The 21,048-nt window shown below is 46.9% G+C and overlaps 2 protein-coding genes across 4 annotated transcripts; both read left to right on the top strand.

Moving 5' to 3' along the window:
* The first annotated feature begins 10,416 nt into the window (after positions 1 to 10,416).
* On the top strand, positions 10,417 to 18,854 carry LOC140685435 (zinc finger protein 211-like). 3 transcript variants are annotated; one of them, XR_012075366.1, is made up of 4 exons: positions 10,417 to 10,828; positions 12,712 to 12,838; positions 13,010 to 13,212; positions 18,494 to 18,854. XR_012075366.1 is itself a non-coding variant. In XM_072966474.1 (3 exons), exons 1-3 carry the CDS (start codon positions 10,796 to 10,798, stop codon positions 17,174 to 17,176), a joined length of 225 nt encoding a protein of 74 aa, XP_072822575.1. In that variant the 5' UTR covers positions 10,417 to 10,795; the 3' UTR covers positions 17,177 to 18,854. The 3 variants fall into 3 exon arrangements, 2 of the variants coding, with proteins under 2 accessions (XP_072822575.1, XP_072822574.1); XM_072966474.1 differs by lacking the exon at positions 13,010 to 13,212 and having other exon boundaries at positions 17,112 to 18,854; XM_072966473.1 differs by lacking the exon at positions 18,494 to 18,854 and having other exon boundaries at positions 13,010 to 13,358.
* Positions 18,562 to 21,040, top strand: LOC140698562 (uncharacterized). The gene is given in 2 exon segments (XM_072968857.1): positions 18,562 to 18,608; positions 18,882 to 21,040. A coding segment is annotated over 1 exon segment (1,623 nt). The 5' UTR covers positions 18,562 to 18,608; positions 18,882 to 19,417.
* The last annotated feature ends 8 nt before the right edge of the window (positions 21,041 to 21,048 follow it).

Here is a 21,048-nt window from a genome sequence, read left to right as displayed (position 1 = left end):
GTGAGTTTGGTTGCTGATGGTTTCTGACTGGCATAATGGTTAGGCCGTCTGGCTCAACTCTACCAGAAAGGCATAAAAATCCCTGCTGGTATCTTCCGACTTGAGCTCTCCTGAAGCCAGGCTTCACCACTCAGATACCTGCGGCTCAGTCTGGGAGTGAATCATGGCACTGTGTGAATAAGAGTCCGGGAAACTGCCTGGGTGTCTCTGAACCCCAAAGCAGTCCTGCTTTTTCTTTGTCTTCCTACGTGGCATCCTTTTCTTGTAAGAAAACCTCACACGAGTCTGCTGTATGGAGTCTTGCAAGTATTTTCAGTTGTAATACTCATGAAATGTTTGCACTTGGTGATAAGACTGGGATATTTGATACAACCCCCTTATCCTGATTCCAATAACAACTAAGGGGTTATTGTGCAGAAAGAAAGATGACGGAGGGTGGTGAGGAAGGACTTTGTTAACAGGCTGGTCTCCAGGCCGTCACGGGGTTGGGTCTGCAAAAGTGCTGCACTCATGAGGAGGAAGAACGGGAGTGAGACCTGGAGTCTGTAGGCCGTGCTAAGTCCATCACAGAGGAAATATGCTGAAGGGATGTCAGCCAAGAGAATGGCTCCTCAGCTGCTTCTTCCCACCCCTTATTGTAGCAAAAATAAAGGCAGAGAAGCAGCTAGAGGCTGTGGGGGCTATAGATCACAGCCTAAGAGTCACTCAATGCTGTACCTCCTAGCTCCATCCCCCGAGCCAGCTGATGATTGGTGCTGTGACAGAAGTGGAGATGGAATGACGTGAGGTATGATGTTATGGGTCTCCTGGTTCAGCCTTGAGTGGGGCTTAATGCTGGGGAGAACTGTAAGGATTATGCAGAAGAAATGGTGAAGAAACGTCAGAACAGAGTCAGAAAATGTTTAATTGGTTCATTAAAACTGACATTAAAAAGAAGATGGAGTAACTGCTAATATTGTGATGGATGATTGTAAAAAGTGGGTAATATGTTCAAAGAACTGGTACAAATTCTCTCCATTCATCCTAGTCTTAACAGCATTTTGAAATAAAAAGATTATACAGCGGGGAGGGTGTGGCTCAGTGGTAGTGTGCTTGCCTAGCATTCACAAGTCCTTGGTTCAATCCTCCGTGCCTCCATTAAGAAATAAATAAATAAATAAAAACCTAATTACCACCCCCTAAAAAAAGAAAATAAATAAAATTTTAAAAGGTTAAAAAAGTTAACCTTTCTTTCTGCAAGTTGCCTACTCACAGCTCAAATCCCATCCTGCAGGGATAAGTCCTGGGCCTCCTGGAATCTAGGCAGTAACTCCACGCTCCATGCGCCAAGCTGAGACCTGCCAAAGTGATCAATGTTTTTTTTGGTGGGGGGGTAATTAGGTCTGTTTGTTTATTAATGGAGGTACTGGGGATTGCACCCAGGACCTCGTGCATGCTGAGCACACATTCTACCACTGAGCTACACCCTCCACTCTAAAGTGATCAATGTTTTGATTTTTTTCACATCTTTGAAGGCCTCTAACTGGCTTTTCCATTTTAGATCATTCTGAAGTCTGCAGCAAAATCATTAGTTTTATGATTCTGGTGAGAGAGAGAGGAGAGTGGCGGTGGGTTATTGTGGGGGCAGGGGGGTCGCTTAAGCTTTGCTAGTTTTTTCAAACTGAGATTCACTGCATGAAGCTTTTAGTAGCATTTGCACTAAAATGCTGGCATTCTCCCTTCAAAATCTGGAAAGGGTGGAGGCTGGCTGGACTTAACCACAGTTTCACTGCCTCTCCCTGGCTTCACCAAACCATTACCTCTCTTTTGTCTCTTTACCCTCCCGGAATTCAATCTTACATGTGTAATCTTCTGTTATGTGTGAAGTTTTGGCAGACCAAATCCGCATTCCCGAAGTGATGCCTGTGAACAAAGACATAACAATTTCCAAGAGTCTGGAGAGAGCATGCTCCCTCTCTCCAATGTGAGAAGATGCTCATCTATGAATCAGGAGGCAGGACCTTCCCAGACACGGAACCTGACCATGTGCAGGTCATGATGTCAGACGTGCAGCCTCCACAACTGAGAGAAATAAATTTCTGTTGTTTACAAGCCTCCTAGTTTATGATATTTTGATAAATAGACTGAGCTGAAGTGAATATGAATGATACGGGTAATCTAGCCAAAAATACAGTCTTCTAAAATTTGGAGAACTCACGCTGAAGCAAGCCTTTTGAGTACTGAATGTTGCAGTTCCTTTAGCCTCCGGGATGTTCATCACAAGGCAGTTGCCATGCAGGTGGCAAAACAAGAAAAAAGAGAAGGGCGATCACATGGTCCAAGGATGTGGATTCTGTGACCCAGCCCCCCCAGCATTCCTGTTGACGCAAGTGAAAACTGCCTTTATTGATCCCAGTCATGGACGCAAGACTGGCCTGGCTCAGACAGGAGGACAGATATGTGAACGAAAATACTGCAATGTGAGTGACAATACTGCAACCATATCACTAAACAAAGAATGCTGAAACCAAGTCCTCAGCAGCTGCCGCCATCCCCAGTGGGGACAGGTCTGCAGACCAGCCTCTGCGGCCACTCACAATGGTGCCCTCTGAGCGGACTCAGAGTAAGAAAGGACAGGACACCGACCCTAGACAGCTGGGTGCTTGTCAAAGGAATGAATTCAGTGAGCCCAAATGTTTGCCTCCTCCCATACATAGAAAAGCACTAAATTCTTTAACTTGAGATGCTTGGTTTTCTTTACATAACAGGTAACCTTTTAGTGTTCCAACTGCCTGGTCTTTGTTGTAAAGCTGCTATATATCCTAGCTGCTCCCCTACCTCTTCGGAGCAGCCCCGCAGAGCCATCTGGGAGGCTGTCTTCCCGGCTCCAGTCCTCCCACCAAATAAAACGTAACTCTTAACTTTAAGGCTGCACATTTATTCCAGTTGACACGTAGACTCAAAATGGAGTCACCAAAGCTTATTTTCCGAAAAGAGTGGGAGGTCTGGGGTTTTATTTTTGCCTGTTTTTTTAAAGGATTGTTAAGGTATAATTGACATTCATTAAAATAAACATGTTTAAAATTCACAATTTGGTAAGTTTTACCACATGTATGAACCTGTGAAACTATATCATATTTATGTATAAATAGGTATATGCATAAATACGTGCGTATTTACCTCTTGTACTTTTGTAATCTCTCTCTACGCCCTTCCTGGCCCTCCCACCAACCATCAGCTTACTTTCTTTACAGCAGATTAGTTTTCATTTTCCAGACTTTTATATGATTGGAATCATAAAGTGTTTTTACTTTTTTTTCCCTCCGAGTTCATCATGTTGCCACCTTGTTTGAGATCATCACTGATGCTTCTTTGTTTTGTTTTGTTTGGGGGGAGGTAATTAAGTTTATGTATTTATGTACTTATGTATTTATTTTAATGGAGCTACTGGTGATTGAACCCAGGAACACACTCTACCCCTGAGCCACACCCACCCCCAAACTTTTTGTGTCATTCACAATGTCATAGCCAAAAACATCATACACAGTTAAATTTAGTCTGCATTCTTTACATTGTCATCACTGTCCTAAGTCCAGGTGTTAGAGCAGGCAGATACATAGATATGAGCAGAAAAAGGGGGGCCCCGACCACATGGCAGGAAATCAGCAGCAAGGAGGGGCACAAGCCAAATGCAGGAAACCATACATCATGTAAGCACCAGGGGTCCCTGGGCTGAGAAAGAAAAGGAGGAATCTTTGGGCTGATAAGGGGCCAAACCGTTTGGCCTGGAGACCAACAAAGAAAGGTGAGAAAAAGCAGGAAGTTCAAGTGTCCGAATGTAACCTTTTGCTCATTATGCCCTCATTTCAATAAAATTAGGCTTGCAGATCAGAAGTACCCATCATGCACTGGTGCCATGACACTTCCGATCCAGACTAAATAAGGACAAAAATCCCTCCTCCCTTTGGGAAGGTGGAGTTGGGATGATAATCAGGGAGTACGACCCTAAGCCCTTCCCCGACCCCAATGAATAAACCGCTCATTCATTTTTATAGCCTATGAAACTAACTTGCCAAAGAAACAGCGCTGCTGCTCACCTTAGCCTGCCCGCTCTCCCGTTGAGACTGTACAGTCTATCATTTAATCAATCCTCACTTTACATTTTCTAACAACTACGTCTTGTCTCTGCATTCTTTCTGGAACTGGACAAGACCCTGGAACACAGGTTGCATCCACCAGCAACACAGATATTCAGTAATACCATAAATCTCATTATGGCTTATAGTGTTTGTCAACATCCAAGGTATAAATTCTCCCACCATGAATGTGGGATGTACTCAGAGGAGGAGCTGAGAAATTCTACTTGGGTCCCCTGGGGTATTTGGTGAAAAACTAAACTTAGCCAGTGCAGGACATGACTTGAAAAGGCCAGGCAGACAACAGCTTTCAGGACTGGGAGGTGGCTGGAGATGCCAGAGACCTATGCTGGAGAGAGAATACAGACCAGCCAGAGGGGAGGGACCTTCCTGAACACCCTGGGAGGGGCAGTAGAATCCCTGAGTGGCCTCATCTCAGTAGCCATCTGGTGCTGGAGCAGATATGCAGCCTCCCCAGAGGGGCAGTGGGAGGAGAGTGAGAAAGAAATGGGGGCTGGGAAGATCCCCTGCACAGCCATATTCCCTCTGGCCTCATCTGATTCCTTGTAAGGGATTCTCATCCTCTGAAGACTCTTCTAAGTTCTTTTCATCTTTCCTTTTCTGTGATTATCGACTGATGGTTTCCCACTAGTATTTCCCCTTCGTGGACTTCACCATCACTTGCGGCTGCTTTTCCAGACACACCCGTCGGGCAAGGGGGACACTGTGGGCCTCTGTGTCCCTGGTGAGGTGTCTCAGGAGGACTCAGGCCCAGGAAACTCAGGTGAAAGGGCCTCCAGGCTGCCAAAGGAGAATGTTCCCCATGGAAACTGGTAAGGATTTCTACTCAGAGGCTCACGTGCTCCAGGCTGTTGGGACACATCTGATCTGAGGTGGTGTCTCAGAGGGGACAGCGAGGAAGGGATGATCCTGGTGGGTTGCAGGGTCAGGTCAAGAGGAATCATGGCTGGGCAGGAGAGCAGGGTTGGGCCGAGGAGACACAGAGGGTTCCACACATTGCCAAGGCAATTTAGGTCCCTGCTTCTACCGCTAATCAGAAAGTCAATGCCCTGCCCAGAGTTCTGGTCGTTCTTGTCTGGGGAGGCCCTTGAGGATACAGCACAGTCCTCTTGGTCTGCAAGGCAGGAGTGCTGGATCCCCACAGGTCCTGCCAGTTGGTCGCCTGCTGGCCCCTGGCCGTGGCAGGTGGAAGTCAGTCGTTGGGAACCCTCAGCAGTTGGGTTCCCAAGATACATGGTTAATGGAGGAAATAATGGAGTGCAGGTTGGTAAAGTAGAATTTCCTTGTGCTAAGAAAAACAGTATTAATGGGAACATATTTGAACACACCAACGCACATGCAGCAATTCACCCACATGCAAAGCCATTCTACAAGGATGTCATGCTGCAAATACGGTTTTTCTGCAGCAAGTATAACGATGGGAGGATTTTCACATTCTCTGGTTGTAAAGGAGAAGAAATCCATGAATAAACAATAGAGAATTTGACTTCTACACGTTGTTTTTAAAAATTAAAATAAGACATGCGCCACGGATAAACTTTTACAACCACAGTTCTAACATTCTGCAGCTGGCGAGGAGGTTTGTTTTACTGCAAGACTCTCAGGCACCCTGTCCACAGCAACCACAGCATGAGGACAGAGTGTCTCATTGCGTGTGTTCATAAAGTTCAGCTGAGTACACCTGGAGACCTAACTGGTTTTATTAGGCAATCGTGACAATGGAAGCATCCACATAGGAACCAGAAGGAGCTCTCTGAAGGGTTGTACACATGGAAGCTTTTCATAGGAAGAAGGGTTGGGCCCGGAAGGTATTAGCAAAAGAAAAGGGAGGATTATTTTAAAGTCACAACATCTTTTCTGGCAGAAGGAAGGGAAGGGCAAAGATCTTGTCATGTAGATTGCTCTTCTTCCTGTACTGGGGGGATGGAGAGGGCCAAAGTGACAGATTACCTCATAGGCCCTAGTCAGAAAATTGCAGACTCGTGGATCAAGTTTCTTCTGAAGGTCAGAACTGCACTTCAGTCTTGTTTTGGTGCCATGAGCAGTAAATCACTCTGTTTGGGATCTATTACTTATTTTTTACACGTGCCTCTGGATCACCTGAAGTCTTCTTAAATCACTGATACATTTTCGGGGGGGTGATTAGGTTTATATATATATATATACATACACATACACATATTCACACACACATAAACACACACATACATACACACTATTTTATTTTTTAAATGGAGGTACTGGGGATTGAATCCAGGACCTTGTGAATGCTAGCCACGTGCTCTACCACTGAGCTATACTATACACTGCCCCCATTTTCATTTATATATATGTATATATTTAATGGCAGTACTCGGGAATGAACCCAGGAATTCATGCACAGTAAGTATACACATTACCACTGAGTTATACTCTCCCCTCCTTTTTTTTTTTAATGTTTTAAAACACTTTAAACATTTTGCATATATACTGGCAGAGACACACACAGTGACTACTATCACTCTCCTGTTGCTTGCTTTTTTAAAATAAATATTGAGAAAATGCAACTAAAATTTATCAAATTATACATATGATATAAATGTCATGATGCCACAAATACCATGTGCCAGTAACCTAAAATGAAAAAAATATATATATTATTGCTTTTTACTATCTTGGAGAAAAGCACCAAGGAATGAAATTTATTTTTCAAAAAACAAAAGTCAAAAAATTATAGTTATTTTAAATTTAAGGATTACTGTTCTATGAAGGATGTAGGCAAAATTAAAAGGTGATAAAATTGAGGGAAATTCGTTAAGTAAGAAACTGACAAGGAATTCAAATCTTGGATAAACAGAGAATGTCTAAAATCAACTCAATACAAACATCCACAAAAAAATATAAACAGGCAATTTACCAAAAACAAAATTAGTACCCCAAAATTCTAAGAACATTAGGCAATGATCAAATTTACTTGTCATTAAAGGGAAAAAGACAAATAAAAAATATAAAACAATTTACACCTATTTTTCCTGGCAAAAAATGCTAGGAAAATACCAGTGTTCACTGGAAAGTGACAGCATGGGAACCCCCATGCACACATTATAGAGGTGTAGATGGTGTATTCATCACGAAGAGTGATCTGGAAAAAACGTGGTCAAGTTAAATGTGTGCACACCTCCAGAGTCAAAAGTGTTCTCCCTAGGAATATACCCTAGAAAAATTGCACGCTGAGTTCTTTGTAGTGGGAAAATGTTGTTCATAAGATTCAAATTCACATACTTCTTCAGGTGTGTGGGCTAATTCTCCCCAGGCAGTAGGCAAGAGAGGCCAGGACTTCTGAAAGACGGACATAGAGCAGACTTAAGAAAAGCAATACCAGCCATGGGGATTCAGAGACGCAGGTCCAAATCAGGCTTCCACACATCACCACACCACTGGTAGGCCTGTGTCCTGGGTCACTGTCTAAGAAGCATTCCACCAGAGATGTCTCTCAGGACTCAGACTTCAGGTAGTCTATTTCACTTCATGGGTGAACATATTCAAATGGCCCGCTCCCGGCGGGCGAGGCGAATAGTCGAAGCGGGCCGCCAGCGCAACCGTCCCCTCCTGCCCTGCCGGGGCCCCAGCTAGGTCAGGTCCACACACACCCCGACAGGAAGCCAGCTCAGGCCGCGGGAAACCGGCATAACCTCAGACAGCCGGCAGGGAGCGTCCTCCTCCCGCGGACACGCGGGCCGCGCGGTCCCGGAGCCGCCATGGCTGCCCCCGCTCCCCTCTCCCCTCCTTAAATCATTGGTTCTTGGGCCTTGCTGCTAAAATGTCTGGGTCAATAGATCTCGGTTCTTGACTGAGAATGAGCATTTCTAAAGGGTCCCTCAGTGATAGTGAAGGAGATGGTCAGTGCAGAGATGAAAGTTTAAAAAGGTTTAAATGGAGGTACTGGAGATTGAACCCAAGACCTCATGCATGCTAGGGATGTACTCTACCACTGAACTATACCCTCCCCCGATACCACTTTATTTCAGGGTTCAGATGCTCCCTTTCGTACATATATTCCAACTGAAAATAGCAGCTTCCATCTGGTACCCGAAAATTATATGAGTTGAGTCATTGTTTTGTTTGATTCCTAAAAAAATTGTTTCCATTTGATGGTATTGAGACAGGAGGGAAGGGGGCAGGGCATACCCACTGAAGGAATGACGGCAACCAAAATGGTGGAAAATTCACCTCCTAGTTAGCCTTGAGGATTAAGGATTGACTTCTAATAGACCATGAGCTCCATAATATGCTCATTGTAACAGCCTGATCAAATAACATGCCCACAGGGTCCATGACAGCCCCAAGGCTAAAAGAATGGGCGATGGCCCATGTCCTGGTAATCTCAGCCCCTTCCCAGGGCAGTGAGATTGATCCCACCTATAAGCCAGTAAAGCTACTGAGACCATAAAAAGTGACAATATCACGCCTAGTGGCCCTTTGCCCTCTCTCTCCCGTTTAGAGGCATCCCACACTCTATGGAGTGTGCACCTACTTTTAATTTAACCTGAGCACCCAATTCCCTGCCCTCATTCCTTTCTTTTCTCTTGCCTTACACTGTATGCAATATGTATTTTTCACAATAAATCTACCTTTACTCAACTGTGGCTAGCACTTGAATTCTCTCCTGCGTGAAGACAAGGACCCACACCTCGCGGGGCACATCTCAGGAACTCAACTGAGACCTGGGACTTGGCACTCCTCATGTCCTGCATCTGTTTCCCTTCATCAGTATGGTTTTAAAAGATATTATATGGACAAAGGTCTTCCTCAGTGTGTGAGAGAACCCCTAAATACATAGGCCAGAGAGAGGCTTTGAGCGAAACCAAAAGCAGATCTGGATGTTCATCTAGTTCAGGGCGGCCCACCATCTGTGGAAGAAAATCACAGGTTCCAAATGGAGTTATGCTAGGCCCTGACACCAAGCAGGGTCTGACTATCCGAGTGAATTGAAGCATCCAGTTTCCCTGGAAATACAGCCTTTACTGGTCAGTTAGGAATTTTCTGGTCAGCACCTATGACGTAATCTGTCACACGGGCCCTCTTTGTCCCCTAAGGAAGATGAGGTAATCATCTGTCCCCTATAGGTTACCTAAGCCTGAAATCAATTTTTTAGTGATGACTTCCATGTCTTTCCTTAAAAAATCCGTTCCCTTGCTGGGGCCCTTTGGAGCTCTCCACTTTGCCAGGTGGGATGCTGCTCAATTCGTGACTCAATCAATAAAGCCAAATACATCTTTAAAATTTACTCAGTTGATTTTGTTTTCTCTTTTAACACATCCCTCTTCTTTCTTCTCAGTTACGACCTGAATAGAATCTTTTCTATTGTTCCTAACTAATCACACTGAAACTCACCAACGTGACTCTAAAGCTACAGGCTACAGCTATTTGAAGAGCAGTAACATCGTTTCCAGCTATGCATGGACTTAATCACGTCTGAATAGCTCTATGGAATGATGTTCCACTTACGTCCCTTGTGGACCAAAGAGAACCGCACAACCGAAAACTTGTGAGAAAAGTTTTATTTCGGGCCCTTACTCAGTAGTATAGCTCTAGCGCTAACTTCTCAGCTCTGAGGAACTGCTTCATAGAGGTAAGGGTGGAGCCAGAGTATACAGGGCATTTCTTGCTGGGAAAAAGAAAAACGAAAAAAGATATTCAAACATTAAAAGGTTGTTGGTAATCACAAAGGACAGACAAGTTAATGATTTCAGTACTTTTTGTGTGTAGAGGATGCAAGAATCTGGGGTCCTTGAAATGAGCCTTTAGGTATGCATCTCAGGTAGCTAAGGCCATGGCCCAGAATTCTTCCTGCTTAGCCCCATCCTGAATTCCGCTCGGGGCACACCTTGGCGTGGGGGTGCGGCGGCAGCGGCTTCCGGCTTCGTCCTCTTAGAACTGGAAAGGCGGACAGCATTCCCTGACCAACGTCTAAAATAGTACTTGTTCTTTGAAGGCAGGATGAGCTTCGAGGAGTCTGAAACCACGGTTCTTCCGCCATGAACAGGGAGCAAAGCGGCTCGCGCGGGAGGAGCATCATTTCCCTGCCCTCCTCAGGGAACCTCCCGGCCACCATCCCTGCAGTCAGGCTGGAGAACTTTCTTCCCTGAGGTCGTCAGAGCCCCGGGAACTAGTCACACGGAAGTAGGGCCACGGCAGACAGACACGAGGGATGAGCCAATAAGGGAGCAGGATGCGGGCCTTCGCCGCCTGAGCATGCGCCAGGGGCGGGACTTCCGGAGTCTTCTGCCGGCGCCCAGTTTGCTCGGCGGCTTCGGCGGCTCCGGCGGCGGAGTCGGCCGGCTGCTGCCGTTCCCTTGACCTCTGTCGGGGGCGAGGCTCCTCATGGGGCAGTGAGGGAGGAAGAGGGCACCCGCCTAGTCGGTCAGGGTGCCCTCACACCTGTAGCCTTCATTTCTGCGTCTCCCCTGTTGCCTGGCGTGCCGGGAACGAAAAGGTCCGAAGGAGACGCTGGCCCGCTGCACCGAGGCGCGCCCGAGGCTTCGTGACGCCAGCCGGTGGGCATCGCGCCAGGCCCGGGATACGGACCCGACGCCCGGGACCCCTCCTGTCCCGCCGCTCCCGGTCTCTTCTCCTCTCCTCTCCTGCCGCTGCCAGCCCCGCTCCGCCCTCCGACCCCGATGGCGGCGGCCGCGCTGAGGGACCCGCCGCAGGTAAACGCGCGTCCTCCGGGCCCGCACCGCCCTCTCCCACCGGACACGAGAGCCCGAGTGCGGGGCGCCTGCTGGCGTGCCTGCGGCCCGGGTCCCGGGGTCCAGGCCGGGGAGGCGGCCGTGCGTGGGGCCGTGTTTCTGACACGCCGTGACGGCGCGGGGAGTGGTCCCCAGGCAGAGAGGAGGATACATGTAAAGGCTGGAGTTCGGACTGAGTCGGGTCCAGGGTACAGCAACCCAGAGCAAAACAGGCTCCATCTAGCTGCAGAGACCAGAGCAGACTGGCGGCAAGGGGCAGGGGGTAAGGGAGGAGGCAGGCAGCACAGGAGAATCAATCGCAAGAGTCGTAGTGAATGTTGATGGACCAGAGTGACCGCCCTGGATGTGTGAGAAGTGGTTGAATTCTGGATTCATTTTTGGAGAAGGGCCTCTCCGAATTGGGAGTGTTGCTCTTGGTGAGAGAAGGGAAGTAGTGAGGGATGACCCCAGGGTTTTGAGTCGTAGTAGGCGACAGATGGAAGGCCCATCCTCTGGATGGAGACGTTAGCAGTAGGTTAGTTTTCCATGGCGATACTGTAAGTTTATTTCCGCTCTTAAGAGTCTGAGATGTTTCAGAGAAGAGTGAGTGTAGGCAACAAGCGGGCAGCTGGACAGGCAGGTCTGGACATCGGGGGAAGGCGTTGAGGATGGAGACTTTCAAAAATGAAGGCCGTTATGTGCACGAGTGTGAAGCTGTTTAACACAATTAAGAGGGGAACAAAGGTTACGGTGGCGATGCTATTAGTAGGTCGAAAAGACGGGTGTGTGCTAAGAAGTGGCTCTCGCTGAGTGCCTGGTTGGGGTTGCTGGGCAGTGCAAACGCAAGCGAGGTGGAGAAGTGGCAGTGGGAACGTGTGGGAGAGGGGTTGATCGGAGAGGTGGCCAAGGCTTCCAAGGGGTGAGTGGACGGGAAATGGCTGGGGAGACGTAGGGGAAACTGAGCAAGATGCTTATTTAGCAGTGTATAGCTTTCCGGAATTTTAAGGTGAGCTTTGATGGGGTCCAGGTAGTTTGAGTCTTGTTCTGACGGAAGAGGTCTGGGGCAAATACGGTCGTCACTGTGCCTGATAGGGAGATCTTCAGGGCTGGTGTTTCCACAAAGGTTGAGTGGAGAGAGGAGTGTTGTGGCTGCTGAAGGGATAGCCTGGCTGTCAGAAACGCAGCAGGATCATGGGAATATGAAATTGACTCTTGGTTCGCGGTGGCTAATAGTGAAGGAAGGATTAGAGGCAGCTGGGGAGGTCTTCTATGCAATGTTGGACGATTTCCCTGGCATTGGGTCCATTAGAGGACCATGGTTGTGCTGAATCGTAGTTGAGTTTTTCAAGCATTCTGTGCAGGCCTTGTGCCAAGCACATGGGTGTGTCCCGGGAGACTCCTGTGGCGTGGAGCAGGAAGTGTGCAGGGCTGTGGAAGTGCAAGGGTAGGTTCTGAAGATGTGAGAGAGGTGCAGTCTTCATTGTGATGTGCACATGGATAGGAGGTGTGAGCTGATGGCTCCTGGACCCTGGTGTTGAAGACTTACGGGTGAAGCGCAAGCTTGTGTCTTTCAGGCGTGATTTGGGAGATCCGAGAGGAATTGCTTGGCAGGAGGGCTGGGGCCCTTCAGGCCAGGCCCAGAGCCGAGATGGCATGTGTGTGCCCCTGTCTGTTGTTGCTGAGGACTGAACACAATGATTAACGGGCAGTGAGGAGACTGCGGGCATCAGTGGCACCAGGGCCTGGCATCCTCTGTCAGGTGGGAGGTCCGGTGGAGGGTGGGAATGGCATAGATGTGTGGGGAGGTGGATTGTGGGTTGTCAGAGGGAGAACGTTCAAGGTTTCGTCTGTCCACTTCATGACAGGGTGGTGTGAGCTTTCTGGATGTTGCCGTGCGCTTCTCCTGGAAGGAATGGAGGCTCCTTGATGAGGCTCAGAGACGCCTGTACCTCGATGTGATGCTGAAGAACTATGCACTTGTATCCTCACTGGGTGAGACCCTCCCCTCCGCTTCCCCCTCCGCAGTGGCATAGGCTCTGTGTCCTGCCTCACTCCCCTTTGTGAAGGTGGTGCTCTGTCCTCAAGTGTGCTGCAGGCAGTGCTTGCTTCCGCACTTTTCTGGGGGAGTTGTGGCAGGTGGAACTGCTCTTCTCTCTCCTGCAGCCTTAATACCTGCTGTACTGAACCCTCATGGGGAAGCATTGGAGGTCAGCAGTCTTGCAGTAAGGCTATTGGATGCACCTTGGTTCCCCTTTCCGTGAGTGGGGCAGTGTGTCCAGATCCATGCAATTTTGTGGCGCCAACTGGAGCTGACAATTCCATGTGCCTGGATTTGTCCTGTGTATGGAATTGCAGCCATTGTCATGGTGGGTACTTACCTGGACTTTGAGCTAGGGTTCAACTGTTTCCTGTATTCTTTTTGTGATGTTTAGACATCCTCTCTCCATGTCTCCTCCACCCACCAGCTTTATTGTGGTATAATTCACAAATAAAATTCTATATATTTAAAGTATGTAACAGGATGATATCCATAGCTATTTTAAAATAATTACCACCTTGCAGTTAACCTGTGACCTGACTATATTTTTTTTGTTTTTTCTTTTTCCTTTGGTGAGAACATTTAAGATGTACTTTCTTAGCAAATTGCAACTTGACAATGCAGTGTTAATAGCTATAGTCGCCATACTGTGCATTAGATCTTCAGAACTTTCTGGTCTTGTAAAATGATAGTATATCCTGTGACCAGCATCTCCCAGTTTACCTAGTCATCAGCCTCTGGCCTTCTCTTTCTGTTTCTGAGTTCACTTTATTATGCTTTCTAAAGATTCTCCTTATAAGTAATAGCATACAGTATGTGTCTTTGTCTGAGTGGCTTCTTTGACTTAGCATAATGTCCTCCAGGTTTATTTATGTTGTTGCTCGTGACAGGGTTCTTTGTTTTCATGGCTGAATATTTCTTCACGTATACTTGCATGTGTGTATACCACATTTTCATGATCACTTCATCCACTAATAGACGCCTTAGAAGGTTTCCATCTCTTGTCTGTGCAGATAATGCTGCAATAAAAATGGAGATACTGATTTAGTTCATATATACCTAGAGTTATTGAGGAACAACTGTACTACTTTCCACAATGACTGCACTAAATTACATTTTTAGCAACAGTGTTCAAAGGTTCTCTTTTGTCTCCACATCCTCAGCAACATGTTTCCTGTTGTCTTTTTGCTAAGTCATTCTAACAGGCCTGAGGTGACAGTTGATGGTTTTGATTTACATTTCCGCTGATGATTAGTGATTGTGAGCACCGGTTAACCATTTGTATCTCTCTCACTGTGTTGAATTTTCCTTTTGCTGTTCAGCAACCTTTTAATTTGATGTAGTCCCACTTGTTTGCTTTTGCTTTTGCTTTTGGTGCCTGTGCTTTTGGTGCCATATTTTGTATGTTTTTCTGGGGTGAGGGGTAGAGGTATTTAGGTTTACTTATATATTGAAATGGAGGTTCTGGGGATTGAAGTCAGAACCTTGTGCATGCTAAGTATGTAGTCTAACCACTGAGTTATACCTTCCCTGCTTGGTGCCAAATTTTGAAATTGATTGCCAAGGATAGTGTCACAGAGACCTCTTGTGTATGTTTTTCCAGGAGTTTAGGGTTTCAGCTCTTACATTTAGGTGTCTAATCCATGTTGAGTTCGTTTTCGTGAGTCCTGGAATATGGAAATCCAGTTTCATACGTTTGATGTGGATATGCACTTTTCCCAGCACTGTGCACGGAAGAGACTGTGCTTTTGCTCCTGTGTGTGGTTTGTGCCCTTACCGAAGGCCAGGTGCCTGCGGACGCCTGGGCTTGTTTTGGGCTGTCTCTTCTGTTCTCTGGCCTGTCCGTTTTTATGCCAGTGCCATACTGTTTTGATTACTGTCATTTTGTAATATGATTCGAGGGTAGGACTGTGATGCTTTTCACTCTGAGCTTCTCGGGATTGCATTGGCTGTTCAGGCTCTTTTGCAGTTGTCTGCACAGGTATTTTTTTCTCTATTTCTGGGAAAAATAGTATTGGAATTTCAGTAGGAATTGCATACAAACTAGAGGAGTTTGGATATCATGGCCATTTTAACAATATTAACTCTTCCAATCCCTGGACACTGGGCATTTTCCCATTTATTTCCACTTTTAATGTCCTTTACTAGTGGCTTACACTTTTTAATGTACACATTTTTGTGTTCCTTGGTTAATTTCCTTCCTAAGTATGTATTGGTGTTGATGCTGTTAACTGGAATTGTTTCTTCCTTTTTCTGTCACTCTTTTTTTTTTTCAGATAGTCTTTTGTTCCTAGGCTGCAATACAAGTGATTTTTGTATGTTAATTTTCTATCCTCTAACTTTCTGATTTTATTTATGCACTCTTACTGGTTCTGTGGGAGAGTCTTTAAGTGTCATCTGTAGAGACGACTTTGCTTCTTCCTTTCAGATTTAGAGGCCACTTACTTCTTTTTGTTGCCCAATTGGTGTGGGTAGACTGCTGTAGTTGAACAGAAGTGATGAGAGAGTCCATCCTTGTGTCATTCCAGATTGGAGAGGGAAAACTTTTAGCTTTTACTATGAATATGGACTAGGCTGTGACTTGTCATGTATGGCGTGTATCGTGGTGAAGTACGCTTCTCCTGTAGTTAGTTTGTTGAGAGTTTTTACTATGAAAGTGTGCTGAAGCTTTTGGAATGCTTTTTCTGCATCTATTGCAAAGATCATATGCTTTTTATTCTCCATTCTGCTCAAGAGGTGTATCGCATATATCGCATTGATTTGTGTACCTTGAGGCATCTGTACATCACAGGGGTAACTCCAGTTGTTCCGGGTGTACTTTTTCTTGCGCTGCTGAATTTGGTTCTGTGGTATTTTACTGAATATTTCTGCTTATGTGTTCATCATGAATGTTGGGTTGCAGCTTTCTTGTAGTGTCCTTGTGTAGCTTTGGTAGCAGGGTAATGCTGAGCTCATAAAATGAGTTTGAAAGAGGTTCATCCTCTTCAATGTTTGGAAATTTGTGGAGGATGGGGCTGATTCTTCTGAAATATTTGATGGACTTGACCAGCGAATGTGTCTGGTCCTGGGCTGTTGGTTGTTGGCAGATGTTTGATAACTGATTCCATCTCCTTACTGGTTAGGTCTGTCTGTTTTTTTTCAGTTTCACAATTCAGTCTCGGTTAAGTGGTTTGTAGGATTGTATCCATTTCTTCTGGGTTATGCAATTTGTTGGTATTTAACTCATCATAGTAGTCTTCTATACTCCTTTGTATTTCTGTGTTAATAGTTGTAATGTCTCTTTCATTTCTGATTTTATTTGAGTGTTTTTTCTTTGTGTACGTAAAGGTTTGTCAATTTTGTTTATCTTTTCAAAAGTGAACTCCTTGTCTTTTGTCTTGTAGTCTGTTTCATTTGCTTCTGCCCTGAGAATTGTTACTGCCTTTCTTCTGGTAATTTTGGGTTTAGTTTGTTCTTTCAACAGTTCCTTGAGATATAAAGGTGTTTATTTTCTCTCTTTTCTGGGGGGGGGTCGTGGTAATTAGATTGTTCGATTCATTGATCAATTGATTGATTGATAATGGAAATACTGGGGCTTGAACCCAGGACACGGTGCATGTTAAGCCCGTGCTGTGCCACTGGACTACACCACCCCCAGCTCCCCACTGCATTTCTTCTTCTGTTGATGTGTCTTAGCGGCCTGTTGTATCCCATTAAGAATCCCATCAGTGATTCATTTCCCACCTGTTCCTATCTGAGTGCCCTGTTAGGGATCGGGTACGCCAGAAACTCAGGAGCACTGGTAGAAGTTTGTGGGGTGCTTCCTCCATCCTGCTGTTCCTGGCAGCCAGTATCCGTGAGCTGAGTGAGCGCAGGCACCTGCAGGTGAGCTCTTAGGTGAGCATACTGCTCACTCTGCTCTGCCTGGTGTACCCAGTGCACACTGAGTCAGTCCGTTTAGTTCTGTGTTATTTCTATCTGTGTGTTGAACAAGTTGTGTGTGTGTGTATTGTTTTCCTTATTTTGTTGAATTGTCTCTCTGGGTTATGTTGTTGCTCGCTGAACTTTGTTCAAACATTTACTTTGAATTCTTTGAGACTTGGTAGATCTCCATTTCCTTGGGTGTAATTTCGGATAAATTATGGTATTCTGTATTGGTTTCTCGTTTCCTTGATTTTGGGGCGGGGGTGGTTTCCTGTAGCGTTGTGCCGATGGGTGCTGATTTGTTGGTGCACTCGTTTCCTGCAGACTGGGTATTGCCGTGTTGGTGTGGAAAGACCCCGCCTGTGGTGGGTGCAGCGGTACCAGCTTGACCGGCTGTGGCCATTTGACTCCGGGGAAGACCCAGCTGTGTTGGTCTTAGTGCAGCAGCTTCACCTGAAGTCAGCTCCAGTGAAGGTATCAGGAGTTCTCAGTCAGCGAGGCTGAGCGTGTCCACAGCGGTGGGGAAGGCTGCTGGGGAACTCGCGAACTCTTTCTCCCATGGACGGAGGAGCTTCTGGGCAAAGGGATCCATCCATGTTGGTGCCCAGTTGGCTCTTGGGCTCCCTGTTGCTTGTGGTGGCCCTGGTGTCTGACAGGCAGGCACCTGTGGGGTGACAGCAGTTCTGGGGTGTGGGTCGTTGCCTAGTCTTCAGCAGCCTTGCCTTTGGATTGTGAGATGTAGCCACGCAGGGAGCAGCCCCAGGATCTGTGTGTGGCCGCATACCTGAACACAGTGGCTAGGGGACGGTGGAGCTGGCGAGTCTGTAGCGAAGTGGTCTTCTGGCCCTTCTGGCCCACAGGAGTACGAGATGTAGCGGTGGCTACAGAGTGGCGGCAGGTTCTGGAATGCCAGCAGCCACAGAGTAGGTGCAGCACTTTGGCTCCAGGACGTGCACAGGGTTCGAAGAGGGTGGCAGCCCTGATCCTAGATTGCCACAACAGCAGCTCTCACCGAGGTGTGGCCCTGTAGCTTTGGGCACTCCAGGGCATGTGCTGTTGCCATGGCTGTTGGGTAACTGGCTGGCGCAAGCTGCAGTGTCCTCTGTGGAGCAGGCAGCTGGCGTCTCCTGCAGAGCAGGCCACCAGGGCTGCAGTGGCTCCCGCTTGTGGCTGACATAGTAAGCCCAGTGACAGCCCAGCCCTTCTTTCCTAGTCTTCTCCAGATGTCTGTGCTAACACAGTGTCTCCAGCCATCCTTTCTGTGTGCTGCTTCCTTTCTTTATGCTCCACTGTGTTGTAGTCAGCTCTTAATTTGACTCTTGAGCCTTGTAAGGCTAAGCGGTTTCCTTCCTGGGCAGGTGTGTAATTGTCTTCGTCACTGGTGAAGGATGGTGTCTCCTTTTCTGCTGTTTGGTGAGGTCACTCACCTTGTGCCCTTCTCAGCGGCTGCTGTGTGCTGTGTTGCTGTGGGACAGCAGTGGCCATTCGCTTGTCCTGTTTTTCCTTCACTGCTTGTGTCCTACATGTCCCAGGTGGTTGCAGATGGGACTTAGAGAGAAGCGTCCTCTGTGCATCGTGGCATGAACATGACTGCAGCCATGGGCAGGTGGGCTCGTAGGGGCCTGATCCTGGTAATGGCAGCTGGGGACAGTGTAGCATCAGGGCTGTGTCAAGAATACAGCTGGCCCGTGTCTTTGTTCATCCAGGGTTTTGGTGCCATTGCATGTGTTGTGATTGTGCTTTCATGGCCTTGATCCCACCCTTCTACTGAGCTTCAGATCAGCAGTGGAAAAGGCCCCACAGGAAGCTGTGGTCGGAGAAGTGAGTACTAGACTCTGCGCATCCTTGTGTCACAGCCTGTTTCTGTGTCCTTCCCCGGGTAAGGTCTCCACCGTTGTCAGACTCTAGGGGCCCAGTAATGCACAGCAGCTGCTGCTTAAACTCAATTCCAGTTCCCTAGTCTTGAACAGCATCCCATCTGCGTGAAAACCCTCATTCTTACGTGAGAATGTCCCACATTTGTGGTGAGCTCGGTCCCCCTCCCCCACACCCATGAAGTCTACGTGTCCTTCACAACTGTTGCTTTGCATTCAGGTTGCTGCTGTGGAGCTGGGGGTGATGAGACACCCTGTGAAGAGAGTGTTCCTGAAGCGGTGTCCCAGGCTGGGTCTCCTGAGGCTGCTTCGTCTTCGCAGAAGACCCACCCCTGTGAGACGTGTGGTACTGTTTTGAGAGACATTTTCCAGGTGGCTGAGCAGCAGGGAACTGGACACAGGCAGAAACTGTTGAGTTGTGGGGCGTGTGCAACAGAATTCTATGTACCTTTCGAAAGCAGTGTGCATGGGGCTTCGTTTTTCAAGAGCCACAGATTCCACGTGTCACATGAGCCTTTTACTTCTGGGAAAATCGTGGCCAATGACAGACCTCTGCAGCAACAGGCCACACCTACTGTGGAGAAGCCAAATACAGCCACAGCTTTACAAAGCAGAAGTCGTCCCATTTCGGGAGAATGCGACAAAGCCCTCGGCCCTGAACACACACTTGTTCAGGACCAGGGTGTCGACACTGAAAGACCATGCTTTGTGTGCAGTGAGTGTGGCAAAACATTTAGGTACAAAGTCTCATTTGTTATGCACCGTAGAATCCACTCTGGAGAAAGGCTTCATGTGTTTAACAAATGTGGCAAAACGTTTAGGCAAAACTCAACCTTCAGTCAACATGGAAAAATGTATACTGGTTCAAGACAGGACAAGTGCAGCAAATGTGGGAAATCCCTAAGCCACAAGTCTGACTTTATTTATCCCCAGAAATTGCTCAGTGGTGCAAACAGCTCCGTGTGCAGTGCCTGTGCAGAGTCTTTTTCCGATAGCTCTGAGTTGATTCGACGTGAGAGAGTTTTCTCTGGAGAAGGGTTTTATAAGTGTAATGACTGTGTGAAATCTTTTAGCTGTAGGTCTGCCCTCATTTATCATCAGAGATCTCACACAGGAGAAAAGCCGTATGAGTGCGGTGAGTGTGGGAAAGCCTTTACCACTAACTCCGTCCTCCGTCGTCACCAGCGAGTTCATTCTGGAGAACGGCCTCATGAGTGTAGTGACTGTGGGAAATGTTTCAACTTGAAGTCTTCCTTCATTTATCACCAGAGATCTCACACAGGAGAACAGCCTTATAAGTGCAGTCATTGCGAGAAATCTTACACCACTCGTTTTAACCTCCGTTGTCATCTACGAGTTCACTCTGGAGAAAGGCTTTCTGAGTGCAGGTTCTGTGGGAAATCTTTTACATCTAAGTCTGCCCTCACACGTCATCAGAGATCTCACACAGGAGAAAAGCCGTATAAGTGCAGTGAATGTGGGAAGTCTTTTACTTTTAGTTCCAACCTCCGTTACCATCAGAGAAGTCATTCTGGAGAAAAGCCTTATGAGTGCATTGATTGTTGGAAATCTTTTACGTCTAGGTCCTCTTTCACTTATCATCGGAAATCTCACACTGGAGAAAGGCCTTATGAGTGCAGTGACTGTGGGAAAGGCTTTAAGACTAACTACTTCCTCCGTTGTCATCAGAGAGTTCATTCTGGAGAACGGCCTTATGAGTGCAGTGACTGTGGGAAATCTTTTTTCTCTAGGTCTGCGTTAAGATATCATCAGAAATCTCACAGAGGAGGAAAGCCTTATGAGTGCAGTGACTGCGGGAAATCTTACCCCACTAGTTTTAGCCTCCGTAGTCATCTAAGAGTTCACTCTGGAGAAAGGCCTTCTGAGTGCAGTGAATGTGGGAAGCCTTTTCTCTTCGAGTCCAGATTTTGTTCCCGTCAGGAAGTTCATTCTGGAAAGAGGTCTTCTAAAAGGTGCAATGAGTGCGGGAAATCTTTGACCAATAACTTCGCCCTTCTTTACCATCTGAGAATTCATTCTGGAGAAAGGCCTTATGAGTGCGGTGACTGTGGGAAATGTTTTAGGTCCAAGTCTTCTTTTACGTATCATCAGAAATGTCACACAGGAGAAAAGCCTTATGAGTGCGGTGTCTGTGGGAAAGCCTTTAAGACTAACTACATCCTCCGTTGTCATCAGAGAGTTCATTCTGGAGAACGGCCTTATGAGTGCAGTGACTGTGGGAAATCTTATATCTCTTGGCGTGGCTTAAGATATCATCAGAAATCTCACAGAGGACAAAAGCCTTTTTAATGCAGTTACTGTGGGAAATCCTACACCAGTCTTGTTAACCTCCGTAATGACCTAAAAGTTCACTCTTGAGAAAGGCC

The sequence above is a fragment of the Vicugna pacos genome, chromosome 9 (assembly GCF_048564905.1).
Source record: "Vicugna pacos chromosome 9, VicPac4, whole genome shotgun sequence".
Taxonomy (NCBI): Eukaryota; Metazoa; Chordata; class Mammalia; order Artiodactyla; family Camelidae; genus Vicugna; species Vicugna pacos.
This window is presented reverse-complemented; position numbering and strand designations above follow the sequence as displayed.

Coding starts and splice junctions, on each gene's coding strand:
- LOC140685435 (XM_072966473.1), top strand. CDS start 10,796: ATGGCGGCGGCCGCGCTGAGGGACCCGCCGCAG. Junction 10,829..12,711: donor CGCTGAGGGACCCGCCGCAG/GTAAACGCGCGT, acceptor ACTTCATGACAG/GGTGGTGTGAGCTTTCTGGA. Junction 12,839..13,009: donor TGCACTTGTATCCTCACTGG/GTGAGACCCTCC, acceptor TCTCTCCTGCAG/CCTTAATACCTGCTGTACTG.